General features: G+C 39.5%; 1 protein-coding gene across 6 annotated transcripts in view; it reads left to right on the top strand.

Moving 5' to 3' along the window:
- The window catches only part of ARNT2 (aryl hydrocarbon receptor nuclear translocator 2), a 96954-nt gene that overhangs the window by 12988 nt on the left and 69080 nt on the right, over positions 1-14886 (top strand). For 3 of the 6 annotated variants that reach the window (XM_088172581.1, XM_088172580.1, XM_014886324.2), the window contains exon 2: positions 11781-11892. In XM_088172581.1, the coding sequence (XP_088028707.1) occupies positions 11781-11892 (112 nt within the window). The other 3 variants (XM_088172585.1, XM_088172582.1, XM_088172583.1) reach the window with 2 other exon arrangements.

Below are 14886 nucleotides of genomic sequence, written 5' to 3'. Positions count from 1 at the left end.
TTAATTATCATAACATCAAATAAGCATCATTTGCTTGTTGATCAAGCAGAACTGAAGTCATTAGTGCTATCAATAGAATGCTGTTTAATGAAAACAATAGCATTCTGATTACCCAACAGTGCCCAAGGACACTGTAAATTTACTGATAATTAAGTATTTGGTAACACAAGTTGCTGTTCTGAATGAAATTTAAAATTAACATACCCTTCTGAGGCACACTTAATCTTTGCAATAAATAATAAAGGCATTTGAAGGACACAAGTCAGTAATTTTCAATGAATAATTTGAGTCAGAGGGGTCCACATTTTACATCTTTGTCGTTGGACTGTGTTGATCCAGAGCTTTCTGCAGGTGATGGGAGCAAACGTCTTGGTCTGGTGTGGTGGGGACACCACAGAGACCTCAGGCTGTGACCCCGGGGTGGTCTGTGGCTTGCAGGGCAGCTCATGGGCCACCACCAGAGCAGTGGGGCTGGGTTTGGTGGGATGGATTTTGGCCACAAAGAGGATGTACTGAGCCTTGGTGGGGTTCCTCACCAGCCCCTTGGTGCCCCAGCTCAGCAGTGGCTGCAGAGATTGCTCCTGGTGATTGCCCCATTCTGGGCAGGATAACACTTCTGTCTTGGCCTGGCTTCATGCATTTTCAAATTGTTAGGTTTAGGATAAATTATATAACTACTCGCACGTGTGAACTTAGAATAATGCTTTCTCCATGAAGAAGAATATTTTTATGAAACAATTATAAAAGACTAAGAGTTTATTTAGTCACTTGAACGTTTCTGCTCGTTGTTAAAGAAATATGTTGTCAAATTTCTTCGAATGTGAACCAAAAGCTATAAATACTGCCTCTCATGCTCATGAAATCTGATAGCTGATTTCTTCTGTAATTAACAGAAAATATGGACAAGTGATGTTGGCAATGGCTTTCATGTAAATTCTGTGCATTTCTAGGTAGAGTGAAATAGTTGAGAGAAGACATTGGATTTCTGGGAAAGCTAGGCTGCCCTGACCTGCATTTAGTTAAAATCCATTTTGGTGAACGTTCTGGGCAGATTTATTACCAATTAGCTTTATTTCTTTGCATTTATACAGCTATTGACTGTGTTTTATGTAGTTGATAGGAGTTTAGAGAGCTGTCATCTTGTTATGATGTAAACTCTGGAGAGCCACAGTATTGATCTCCATGAGTTTTTTTCTTATGTATACCATTGCAAGTATTTTAATAGCAGCTTCAAAATAATTTCCACAAATTGGCAGTTTAACTTGTACATGAACAAAATAGATTTGTGATCAAGCACTGAAAATGCTTGAAATCTGAACCAGCTGCTATTGCTAGAAAATAATTGCTAGATAGATAGTAAGAAGCCAGACTACTTGATAGAGGATTGTGGAAATATTATTTTAAAAGAAATGGTTTGAAGCTGAATGAACAAAAATGAAGCCTCAAATGATGACATGGTGCAGATAAACTATTGAGCAGTTACTGCTGCTATTATTTCTTTATCATAAAACAGTTACATAAGATTTTATTAAAGGAAATTTGCTTGCAAATATATTTTTGACGATTGTAGAAGAGGAAAGGAAACAAGATGAATTTAAGAAAGAACAAATAGCAGTGATGGTATAAAACTAATAATCAGTGATCCAGAGCAAGGGCATACAATGGAAAATGCTTGATTTCATTGTTAATTAAATAAAGTAATAGCGATAATTGGCTAATTTCCTATCTTTCTTACCTTTGTAGAAGAAACACACTGAAGAAATGCTACATCTGCTGCTCCAGATGTAAAAACATGCTATCTTGTCCTGAAAGTAAAATTTTTCAGGCCCAGAATATATTTTCTAGCACTGACCAAAAGCAGGTGCTTGAAGGAGTGTAAAACCAGAATAAATATGTGTGATGCTTCCCCTGTCCCACCCTCCAGCCATGTGTGACTCAGAGGTTTCTTGAGCCACGTGTGAGGTTTGATTCCTAGAGCTCAGTGAATTTCTTTTCCACAGCTTTGGATAGGCTCTACCTAAAACTTAAATAGTTGTTTTTTGTTTTTTTTTGCATCCACTGATTCCCATTGTAGGGATTTTGGGGCATCCAGAGATAGTTGTGATTGGTCAGGAAAGCTTGGCAAAAATACTAAGGGTGTGGGAAGGTAAGAAAGATGAACAGGGGGAAGTTATGGGATAGTGTGACAGTGGCTGGAACACTTAGACATTGCCTTGGAGTGGACTGGCTTGGGGGGACTCCCAATGGGGGACAAGCAATGGCAGTGGGAGAAGGAATCCAGGCTTAACTCTTCTGGTTTTTATATATATGTGTGTGTGTGTGTGTGTGTGTACATACATCTGTATCTGTGTGTGTATATATATATATATGTATATGTATATATGTAGTCATGAGAGCAGCCAGCAAAAATGAGATGCTGTGCAAGGCAGGAGATGAGGAGTGGTTGGATGAGAGGGCTTTTCTTTTTTCTGTGTAGATTGAAGTCTAATCTCAATAAATCTTAAGAATGTAGAGGCAGATATGACAAAACACATTCATTGCTGAAATCACAGTAAAGCTGATAGTATGGCCATGTGGATTATTTTTTATTTTACCTTGCACTTGCCATCTAGGTTACTCTCAATTTGTTCTCTTTGCTTATTTACTGAGCAATAAATTTTACCAGGCCTTTTTAACAATTAGTTGCAATTCTGTGGACAGGGCTGTATACAGATGTTTTGTCTAATTCAGGATTATTGTGCCTGGATTTACTGTAGCTTTAGCTGGTCTTGCACCTTCCACTTTACCTCCTGATGTTCTACTGGATGAAATACAGCAAGTGTTCTGTTTTAAAAAAGGGAAAAAAATTGTCCTGTACACGAATTTCTAATTGAATGACAGCCAAAACAAGCTAAATGAAACAGGCTCGTTAAATGAAGAATTAATGGACTGAGCGTGATCTGTCTCTGAGAAACTTGAAGGGGAGTCCTTAGGATTTATTATTTTTTCCTCGTGTTTGTTTGCCCAGGCTGGGTGTGTGCTTGCACAGTTTTTGTGAGTTCGTTAATGGGTCAGCTGTGGGCAGTTGTATAACAGAACAGACATATATGCTATTTGTTAGTCCTGATGCTCAGTAAAAAAGTATGGAAAATAACATTGAATGTTACCTTCTGTTTCTTGCACATAACTTATAATTATGCAGTTACTTTTGGCAAATACAAAATGTCAGAGAAGGAGGGAGAATCACCATTCATTTCATATGGAAATGTTGCATAGTTTGGGGAGCCTTATTTTTTGGTGATTTGCTTGGTACTTTTGCCACATGTCAGTAATATTAGCCAAAATAATGTCCATAAAACCAGGGCAAAGTAATGCACAGACATTTAGCATGGAATTTTGTTGTGTAATAGCACCATCATGTTTCTAGTGGCTGAAGACCAGGTAGGGTCACATTCAAACACCTTAAATGGTCCTGCTGCTGTTGTCTGCTGTTTTACTGTGACCCTTCATGTAAGTGAATCACCTGCCTCTCTTTTAATAATGTTTGCATCAATCCTGAAGCAGCCTTTCCAAGTCATATTTTCATCTTCTCTGTAAACTGGCCTTTTACAGTAGCTGCCCTACTTCCCTGCCCGATTTGCATGTGCACTTTCCCACTTGTAACTATTTATACCTGAGACATTTGCCAAGTGTTGGAGGCTCAGGTTGTGTTTTCAGTGTGAGTCTATCCCAGGTCCTTGGATTGGCTTCTGGCTCACTCTTTCATGCATTTCCAGACTTTGAATGTGAGAAGTATTTTTCCTCTAATGTATCAGCCCATCACAATCCTGGTGGGGACCTGGGTGCTCTTCTGCTTGAGTTAAAGTCCCCACTTCTGCCAGGGGAAAATGATCAAATTTTAGAGGGAGACAAGGTGTTTAGGTTCAGGTCAGTTTTCACATTCATTCTGCAGTGCAGATACAAGCCTGGTTTTAATTCTGAGAGGGTTTATTGTTTTCCAAGACTAGAGACATCCTTTCAGAGCAGGAGCCATTAAGGCTTCTTTTCTAACCTTTGCTCCCTGTTTTGAATTCCAGCCACCTCTTTTGAGGGAAATGGTCATAGTTTGGCAGGACTTGTCAGCAGTTGGATGCATTGGCCTATTAAAGAGAGTACAAGAAATAGTTCACCTCAGGCAGAGGCTGAATAGGTCAAGGAGAAATAATAAGGAATTATGAATAAGAAGTGGAAAAATAGCCAGGGAAAAATGCAGGGGCATAAGGTGCCATGCCATTTGTCAGGAAGAGAGGAAGAATGAAGAATCAGCTACCCTTTCCCTTCTTCCCAGCCTAACTTTAAGTAGCCAAGTGCATCTTCTGTCTGTGCTTCAAGTTTAATTTTTATCTATAACATTCTCTGTGTTAGGTGCAGAGGTGTGACTTCGGTCTTCTGGATTGTGCTAAAGAATATTCTGAGTTTATTCAGTTGTATATGGGTTGTGCTGGTCATTTAGGCAGTGAATATGAATGTGGTCCACTTCCTTTCCTTACTCCATGATGTCTCTGGAAATTGTTATGTCTTGTCTACAGGGTAGATATGGATGAATAGAATTACCAACATGGCTGGAATGAATAAGGTGATTAACATGAAAATTGGAAATTAAATAAGAAGTACTGTCAAAATCACTTTCAAAATCACATAGTAATGTATGAAATAATTTTTAGATTTTACAGATTATAAGATTGATGTTTCCACAGTGAGGTTTTTGGGTACTATGGTTTCTGCATGGCATGTCTAATTTTGGATGCTTCAGAGTATCCTGGTTTTTAGTGTTGGCTGCTCATCCTGCAGTGACTGGTCTCATACTGTCCCTCAAGCTGAGCACTTGCAGCAAGAATTCCCCTAAAGTAGACCAAAACTCTCTTTTGCCACAGTTTACTTCCAATTCTTTGTCTGCATCCCACCTTTTGCACATCCAGGTGGTGTTGTTGAACTGTGGGTGTGGATTGCAGTGAGATCCCAGGGCGTCCCACATGGATGGCTTGTGTGAACACAACAGCCAAGTGTGGAGGCACCGTAGAGGGTTTCACCTCTGACTTCAAAACTTGCTCTTCCAGTCTGCTGGTGGGGCATATGGCAGATGCCTCTTAGGTGTGGCACTGACTCTGGCATCTCCAGAGTCACAGCAGAGAAGGCAGGGAGCAAAGTGCCTGGATTTGGCCTCTGGAACACCAGTTAGGCCATTCTCTTAAATGCTCAGTCCCAGTTTCTTCAGTGCCCCTTCCACTGAGCAGCTCAATCTCATCATCTCCCCCCCCTCGAGTGTGCTTAACATTCACCTGTGATGCAGGCAGAGGATAAAGCTCTGATCTTCATTTTGAAAAAGAGAACGTTTCTCTAGTAACTGCTCACCATATGCCCTAATTTATCTTCAAGATTAGGGGTGGGCCCCCCGCGCACACCCCAAAGCACAGGGAATTGTGGTGGAGGGGAAAGTTTTTAGTTAATTAGGATTTTTATATTATTCCTGTCTTAGTAGCTCTTTCCAGAACCTAAATGGTTAAAGTAGAAAATGTTAGTAATTTTGCTGCAAATAAATTGATCAGTATGCAAGACGGTTGTCACCGGCTGAATCATGGTCCACAGTTAAGGTAAACAGATCTGTGATGACATTTTCTGAGCAGAATACCAATGCTGCTACATTTCTTCCCAGAGGTTTCTGACTCTTCTTATATGCGGATAAAATTCCTCTCCAAGAAGGTTTTGTTCACAGGAAAGAAATAGCTTCTCTGTAAGAGTCTTCCTTAAAGGTGGGATTTCTTATATTTTGTGATTTATTTCTAATCGTAATTCTGTCGAGAGCATGGCAAGGAATGTTTTTGCTTTTCTGCATATTCTCTCTGTACAGTAGATGTTTTTGATGTGGAGTCTATTTAAAAGTGTCTGGCATTGGAATGCAAGTAAAACAGTATTAACAGAGTTATCAGGAACAATGAAAAACGGTTTTTTTATTTTCTTTGAGAGTGAGCTCTGTTTTATAATCTCTGTAGTTAACACGTAAAAGCAATGACTAAATATACAGCTAGATTTTTAGCGTTAGTGTTTCTGTGAAATATTTTTGACTACATGATGGCTTCGTATTTTTGTTAGCATTTCCTAAAGTAAGAGCTATAATATAGTTTATTCTTAAATGTCTCTGTGCTAGGCAGAAAATCCCCCTTGCAATTGACTGCAATCAAAACCATTTAGCTGAGATGCGTCTAACTCCCGTATGACTTCGGGGTAGTGAAAAAATGCAGTTTCTAGAGAAGTTTTTGAAATGTGCTTTCTTAGAATATGTAAAGGAACATTTTGAAATCACTGTGTACGATGCTGTTGGGATTCAGGCTCGTTGGTAATTCTGTGTTTAGCCTTAGATCCACATTTACTTGGAGGTGATTGACATCTCAGCCGTTCTGTGGATTAGTGGCTGGAAATCTGTCACATTTGTATTGATAAAAGTAGAATTTCCTCTGGTTTAGTCAGATGTTGGTATCTGACTTTAGTCATGTTTATTACAGTAGATGCTGAAGGATAAAGGAGCCCTGTGGAGAGCATGCTCAGTGGTACCTGACATGGAATAGCAAACCTGGACCTGGTCCTCACAGCTAATGTCAGGGATTCAGAGTCTCTGGGAGTCAGCAATACCATTTCTCCAGTAGACTTTGGGTTTAAACCTGGCCCTGTCAGTGTCTGCTCTATTTAGGTGAGGAGAGTAGAGCTTGAGTGGCTGAAAATAGTGTAGTTATTTGTAAGATGGACTTAGAAAGTCTTGTCATGCACACAGCATTTCACAGTTTCCCAGCAGGATGCATGGCTGTGGTTTGTGGAGGGGAGCAGAGCAGGGGCCACCATCTCCAGAGCTGTGTGATGCTCCCTGTGAGGATCCCTGGCCACAGAGCTGCCCTGCTCTGGGGAATACCTCAGCAAGTCACAAATTTGTGTCAGAGACAAGACAGCTGCATTTCAGGCAGTGGATCTGGGGTGGGGCTCAAGATTTAAAGTTTGGGCTTGAGAGCTGTGTTTTAATAATTCCCTAGCAAAAAAAAGGAGTCCAGGTTCATCCTGGCATGCTGCACTTTTCAGTAATTCTTGCTCTGGTTGGGGTTCTCGTGCACTTCATGGTATCCTTGTGCAGCATTTAGCTTGCTCTTTGTGCTTTGATTTGTGAAGTGCACAGCCGCTATTTCTTTTGCAGATCTATGTAACAGCTTGACATGGAAGTGGATTTTTAGGGGAATAAATCCCTGTATTTTGTACCACCATTTTAATGTGCATTTGCAGATTATCTTTTATTTCAGAAACATCCGTGAATATTTTGGGATTGACCTAAATGTGGCACTGAAGTAAAGTATAATGTCCAAACTTTGAATGTTCAGCTGTGATATTAAGTCTGGACAGAAATGGAGGGACTAATTCTGATTTTACCTTGTACCTGGATTAATGTGGCTCCTCAGGGATCCCCAAGATGAACATAAATATCGGTGGCAGGATCTGGCCTGCTCCCAGACATGACAGTGATAAGACAAGAGCTGTTAAGTGTTGTCCAACTGGAGGAATGTTCACTAAAGATTGTATGTTGTACTGGGTTTTGTTCTAATAACATTTCTGTGTTCTTTGGCAGATCTCTTAGGAACTCTCTAACCTCCAAATGAAATACTGCACGCAATTTTTCAGCAAAAAAATTATTTCTATTTGGCACACCTTTTAAAAATTTTAAAGAAATTTGTTCAGAATGCTGCCTTGATAATTACAGATGATTTTCATGAATGTTCAGCTTGACCTTGTTTCACTTCCTGAGAATTGTACCCTTATGTTCGTGTTTTAATTTTGGGTAGAGTTAGCAACACTTGTTTTATTTCCTTTGGCAGAAGGGAAGTCCACTCTTTGAACATTCAGTCTCAGAAGAACACATTGTTTCCCAGCACTTCTTGCTGCTGGAACACTTCTGTGAACATCAGTGTTAATATGTACCCAGATGTGGGTTTAGATAAGCCTGAAAACATGATCTTTATGATTGTTGACCCAGCATGTATTTTCTCTCTTTTTCTTTTCTTCTTCTCTTTGTTTGTGGATTTTGGTTTGGTTTGGTTTTTAAATATATCTATAATCAACTTGATACTGCAGGTGTTGGCTTCATACTAATTTATGCTCCAATAGAGTAACTGGGACTGCCCTAAGCTAATGTAACTATACAGAATTGTGAGCTACTCTTAAGACTTCCTTATGTATTTTTTCCTTTGGTCTGTGTCAGATGCATGCTCCTTTTTTTTTTTTCTGTTTTGTTTATGCTAATAGACTGCTTGGAATGCTTCTCTACCACAGTATTTCCATCTGAAATTCCACTTCATGAGTGTCATTTTTCTTCTCTTTCTTGTTTTCTTTTCAGAGCATACATAGGTAACTTTACAGATGTTTAGTCAGAGAAGCAGCTGATTTTTTTCATCAAATTTTGCTTTTGACTCTGCCTTCCCAGGTTGGCCCTTGTTTTTGAGATAACATGTCAACGTTTTTACTTTTCTCACCAGGCATATTTTATAAATGCAAAAATATCATCAAGATCTGCTTTTTTTTATATTCTCATGAATGAGTAGAGATGGAAGTAATTTGGGAAGCAGTTCAGATCCATTCCTTCTTCTATCCAGCTGTTCTTGCAGCCTTCAGCTCTTGTGAGTTAAGTTTTTATAGCCATGATTTGTGGCCATCCAAGTAGGGTAGAGCTCCTGACACCCGGCTGGCTGCAGCTGAGCACTGAGGTCACTTTGTCACCTCTGTCCCTGCAGCCCTCCCGTAGTGCTCTGGTGTCACTGCTGGTACCCCAGGATGGAGTGAGGAGCTCCACTGCTGCCCTGGCTGGGTCGTGTTCAGGCTGTTCTGTGCTCCATGGTGCTCTTGCCTTTGGAGTTGCTTTCTTTGCTGTGTGGCTTGAAAGATTCCAAAGCCACTAAATTCTGTTGTGTCAGGAGAGGGATCCTGGAAAGGTGTTTGCTTTTCTCAGCAGTGTGTGTGCACCTCGAGCACCTCCCGAGAGCTGCAATGGCTCACACAATGGCTGATGTCTCTGATGTGGGAAGCTCTAAAATTGAAGGGTAAATTGGGTGTTTTACACACTGATACATGTGCAGGTCTGTCACAGCTTCTCCACACTGCTGCAGAATGGAAAGTCTTGTGATTTGAAGGGCTTGAGCCTTTCCTCCCTCTTAGCTGAGCTTTCATGTGGCTGAGTGTCAGTGTGCGCCCTGAAGAATTTTTTTTTTTCTTCTTGTGCTCCTATCTTGGAAATGGAAATTTTTGAAGACCTCCTTTTAGAGCAGTCAGCACAATGAGCTTGGTTTCACGCTCCCAAAACTGTGAAGACGTATCTGAAGGTTGATTTGTCTAAGAAATTACTTTCTGTATTGCACTGTCTTTGATGTGCAATTCTGTAAAATCAAGATATCTACACGGTAATTCTTTAGCTTATACTGTGATAGACACATGATCTATTTGTTGTAAAATGTTCATTTTCACATGTTTTTTGGACACTGACATAACTGAACCTTAAGTTTCGCCATTCCTTTTACCATTCACCCCCCTTATAAAAAACACGCAGTTCTGTTTGTCCTTCCTACTTGAATCTTGATAGTTGCCCTTGCCTCTTGTATTTTCATACACATAAGGCTAAATGTAAGTGCAGAAAGACAACTCATTCTGCATATCCACAACCACCTAAATTGGCCAATGATCAAAATTATCTGTCTAGATCACCCTGCCTTGTCAGTGGTGAGAGCAAAGGCTCTACAGAAAGAGGTTTGCTCAACCTGTTCTGGATGCACCTCTTAGCATGGAATACATAAAGGAGAGCAAGGGGGCTTTGTCTCCTTTTTTTTTTTGGTGAGCTCTAAAGTTACCTTGAACAATTAGTTTTGGCTTTTGGACTTTTCAAAGTAGATGAATCCAACCCTTGGTGTGTTTTTTCATCGTCGTTGCTTTAGATTGAGGAAAATGAGGTTACAAGAGTTTCTCATCACTATACAGTATTGTTCTTACTCTTCAAATACTGCTCAGAGATAATCTGAAATTGTATCACAGTTACTACTTTAAAAAAATCCGATCTCCTTGATGATCTGTACTGAAATGTGTTTCTGAGTGACGGGGACACTTTGCAGGTAGATTTATTATGGTTTTTACCATCTGCTTTAATAAATGAATGAGCAGAGCATTTCAAAATGACCTTCGGTTCTATCCATGAGAGAGTGTTTGAATATTCTGAGTGAATTATGGGCATTAGACAGTTAAGGGTACTTGTTTTGGAAATAGTGATTTACCAGTTGTTTGCATGCTGATGCTTTTATTTGTCTGGAGATATGCTAATGGGCATTAATATTGTGCTTCCACACAGCTGCAGCTTTAGCCACTGTGGAACTTTCTGTGGTGTGGGAACATAGGCAGAGGTCTCATTGTTTGGCCTTGCAGACTTTGTTAAAAAATATTGGATTGCTCTGTTGCTTTTTAGTTGAAAAGGAGTTAATAAAACTAAATGTACTAGAAGAAATTCATGAAATCAGTGAACAGATAAAATGTTATTATTTGAAATGCATAATGTTGCATAATGGATGTGTATAAAGTGTGGCAGAGATGGAAGTGCTCTCCAGACATAATGAAAGAACATGGATTCCTGTTTCCATAATTGAAGTTATTTCATACTTATCTGTTGGGGAAAAAATAGCAGGATTTTTTAAACAGATTTGCTTTCCATTAGTAATTATATTTAGCTGTAGCTCCAGATACCTTGCCAAGTTGTTTTTTTTTTAAAGTTGGAAGGAAGATGCATTTTCTTTCAAGATAATTAAATGTTTTGACTGTAGATTTTGCCTCCAGAGTGAATAAAGTGTATGTGCATTAGAAAAAAAGTTTTAATTGCTCATATAGTTTATAAAAGTTATACAGAGAAAAACATTCTTAATCCCATGCTTAATAATGGATAGGAAAAAAGAGTATAAATATATTATATTCCACTTTTCTTTTTTGAAGTGTAACAAGCTGTTATTAATAGACTTTAGAAGTACTTGCCATTAGCAGTCTGCAAACCATTGCATAAGGTGAGTTTTGCAGTTTTTCACATCAAAGTTTTGAGGTTTGAGGATCTCATTAACCTGTGGCTATATCTCAAGCCCTGGCAGAGGGATGAATATCAGGCTGGATTTTGGCCTCACTTGTGCTCTGCAAGACACCACACAGAAATGCAGGAAGCCTTTGAGCTCTTCCAAGTTCAGTCTGGCCCTCTGAATGCCTCCAGAATATAAATAATAAAAACCAGTATCACCTGATAATTCATCTCTCCTTTCAACTCTTGGCCTCTGGCAAACTGAGTTTTTGAACTTTTATTTTTCTTGGTGCCCTGGTACCATGATCTGCAGCTCCATTTGACTTGGGAATTCAGCTCTGCATTTCTGTACAGGGCACTTTAACTGTTGTAGAAGGTTGTTGGCCTTCATCTGACAGCCCCTTTGAGACTTAAAATGAGAGCCGTTAGGTCAGTGGAATTACAGAGATACCTACCTGCAATTCTCTCTGTCTCCCAGGCACTGTAATGTCTATTGACCTAGCTGGGCTTTTTCTAAAGGATCCGTGAATCTGCTGGGTTTAGTAGGGGAGCTTTACTTTTCCTCAGAAATTAAAAGGAAAGCTTTCTCTGTTTGTTTTGGGAAGGGCCTGTCTCTAATGTTATCAGCAGAGGTTTCTCCTTGAAAGTAAAGGATTAAGGGATTTCCCCCTTCTCTTCCCCTACCTCTGCCTTACAGAAATGGCATCAGATATTCCTGGCTCGGTGGCCTTGCCAGTGGCTCCGATGGCGAGTGGACAAGTGAGGATGGCAGGATCCATGCCTTCCAGAGGAGGAAAGCGTCGCTCTGGGTAAGACATCTTTTTTTTTTCAAGTCTGAAACTGGAAATTGCTTGTATTGTAAAACTCAAAATGCACCTGTATATATGTGTGTGTTTATTATGTAATGCAATATTTATGTAAACTGCACTGTGAGCTGATATTTCATTTTTCTCTTTGATGCATCTGTTCTTCCTGCAAGATCAAAATTGCTGATAAGCATATGGCTTGTTGTTTTGCTTGTTTTAAAGGATTTTCAGGTTTGGCAAACTCCTTTCCTGCAGAAAGAAGTTTGGATCTTGTGGCTGTTGTAGATATAATGAATGCATATTGCCTACATCTGTTTAATCTCACCATGATTTATCAAGTAAATAAAGGTAGCAAGGTTGCACATGCAGACTTACTCAACTTCATGTGAAGCTTGCACTTGGAATCTCTTAAAGACAGGCGTGTTAAAGATGTTCTCTTTGTAGTTCCAGGTACAGAAATAGCATGAGGGCTCACTCTTCAGAGAGAGTGGACCACAATATTCTAGGTGTCACTGGAAGTACAGCACAGTCTTCTGGGAGAAGGGCCTGAATCAAATTCAACCCTTACACAAGCTTGAGGGTTCTGCTAAAGAAAAAGATTTGTTTTATCTAGCATCAGAGACTGATGTGGTATAGGGGTGGTCGCCCACATCAGATTGCTCTGTGGCAGCTCATAATAATTCTCTGTGTTGGAGGAAAAGTGTAGCAAGAGCTTGAGAAGAACAGAAAAGTACTCTCTAGTGTTGACAGCTCTCTCCTGTTTTTATCAAAGGTTGGTCACAAATAGTAATGGTCTTTGGGTGATGCTTTCTCAGAGATGACTGATCTGAGAGTCTCTTCTAAAGAGATTGAGAAGTCTTTTATTTAGTCCTGAATAAGGCAGTGGTGGGGCTGAACAGGATCGACAGTGTGAGTATAATGTTCACTGGTCTTCATGAACACCTACAGAAGACATTATTCCTTGCCAGAGCTGCTCTAGGGATTGTTCACCAAGGTACGTGGCCAGTTTTGTGTGTCTGCTGCAGTAACAGTGCTGGAGTCTCAATCTTGGAGTGAATTAACAAGGGAGAAGGCTGACCTTACCTCGAATTGGAGTGAGGTTGGTGTGATGTGAACACTCTGGATGGTTGTTCTGAGGGGTGTTCCTTTGAACAGAACAGTTTGAATATCTCCCACCACTGAGTGCCCTTCTTATGCTGAGCTAACTGTATGAAATTGGTTAGAGAAACTCCTAAAATCTGTCTTTGACAGGCATCACATTTTTATTTTCAAGCTGCTCAATGAGAAAACCTTTTCAAACTTGCACTCAAAAAAAGAGACAAAGCATTATCTTTTCATTGCTACCTAACATAGATAAGGTTTTGTACTTGAGTTGCAGGTTATTTGATCTCTTTTTTGATTATAAACCATGTCAGCTCTGAATATCAGTTTGCAGTTTACTGTTGCCAAGGTTTGATACTGCTGATTGTGAAGTATTCTGATATCAAATACTGACTTGATATTAATTGAAGTGCTTCAACTGTTGCATTTTAAGTATTGTCATCTATTTGTGAGAATTGAGGGGAGGGTGGGAGAAACATAAAATCAAATTATTTTAAATGTCTTTAACATGTTAATTCAGTGAGTAAATTAGTATAGATTCACTTTTATACTTGAATCATGGTATTTCATCTGTGCACCATAGCTCTGAACTAGCAGCCTTTCTCCAAGCCTGAGCTGAGAGTGCTTTTTTTTTTTTTTTTTTTTTTTTTTTTTCCTTAATGTTTGCTGTGTGTGTATTCAGACCTTGAGGGGAAGAAGAATGCCTGCTGTGTCTAATTCCTCCGAGCTTCTCTTTGAACAAAGTTGTAACTAACACTTGGTCCTTTCACTGCTGTTCTGGTGATACATCTTTGTACACCTCAATCCTTGGGCATTTTAGAAGTGAAGGTTTTGTGTCAAACATAAAGGAGTGGAGCTAGCATACACAGCCAGATTTCCCAGTTTTGGTTATCTCTGAAAATTGTTTCTTTTTTCATAATTGCTGAGGCAAGCTGGCAGAATAATTGCTGTGTGGACTTGAATGCAGATCAGTTTAAAGTCATTGGCTGTCCAGAATGTGTTTCTGCTGTGTTGGCATTTGGCTTCATTGACAGCTTGGAAAAATATTTTTCCTTTCTATAAATGATACCAACTTCATAGAAAAAAGTGACAGCATAAGATAATGCATGCAGTGGTCAATGACTACCTTAGATTAATGCACCCTCAGTGCTTTATTTAATGTGATTTTAACTTGGGCTTTGCTGTGTGAGAGGATAAAGGGGCTCTTTCACCTTCCTGGGCTGTCTTTACTTGGGCAGGGAGGGTTGGGGTTTCAGTTGTACTGGTTTTGTTTCGGTTCACTATGTAGTCTTACCTTTTCTCTGAACCAGAACTATAAAAATCTGGGGAAAAGAGACCTCGTCCCACCATTCTGCCTCCCAAATTATGCTGAATAAAAGGGATCTGTAATACAGATCCCCGTCTGCTTCTCAGCTGCGTTTGCTCCTGATCATTCATTCCTGCCTGCCCTCTTCCTACACTCTGTAATCATAGCAAGCATCTTTTGACATTTCTTGGGAATTTTGCATAGTAATTTTGTTGCAGTGTTGAAATCCTCTCACGTCAGTTTTTCTGTGCACGTCCATCTTGTTGGAGGCATTTTGGTTTTGCTTTGTTGGTTTTTTGTATGAAAATGTTTCTAATAGAGAATAATTAAATTCTAAAAAGTGTTTTTATCACTATATTTATGGTAGCCTCACATCTTCTAAGGAAAATACATTTTAATAAGTACCTCATGCATCAGGCCTTTTCACGATTGATGTGAACAGTATGAAAGAGGAAAACAGGATTTATGCTGTCTCTTCAAAACAAAAGAGCATAGTGCAGCTCTTTTTTAAAGCCTCTTTTTAATGGGAATTTTAAATGAAGATAAAAGATAGTCTTTCTGAATCTTCTGAAATGATGTCATTTGTCTTC

This window comes from Sturnus vulgaris, chromosome 13 (assembly GCF_052056855.1).
Source record: "Sturnus vulgaris isolate bStuVul1 chromosome 13, bStuVul1.hap1, whole genome shotgun sequence".
Lineage (NCBI taxonomy): Eukaryota > Metazoa > Chordata > Aves > Passeriformes > Sturnidae > Sturnus > Sturnus vulgaris.
The sequence above is the reverse complement of the archived record's forward strand: the minus strand, read 5'-3'. Positions and strand labels throughout refer to the sequence as shown.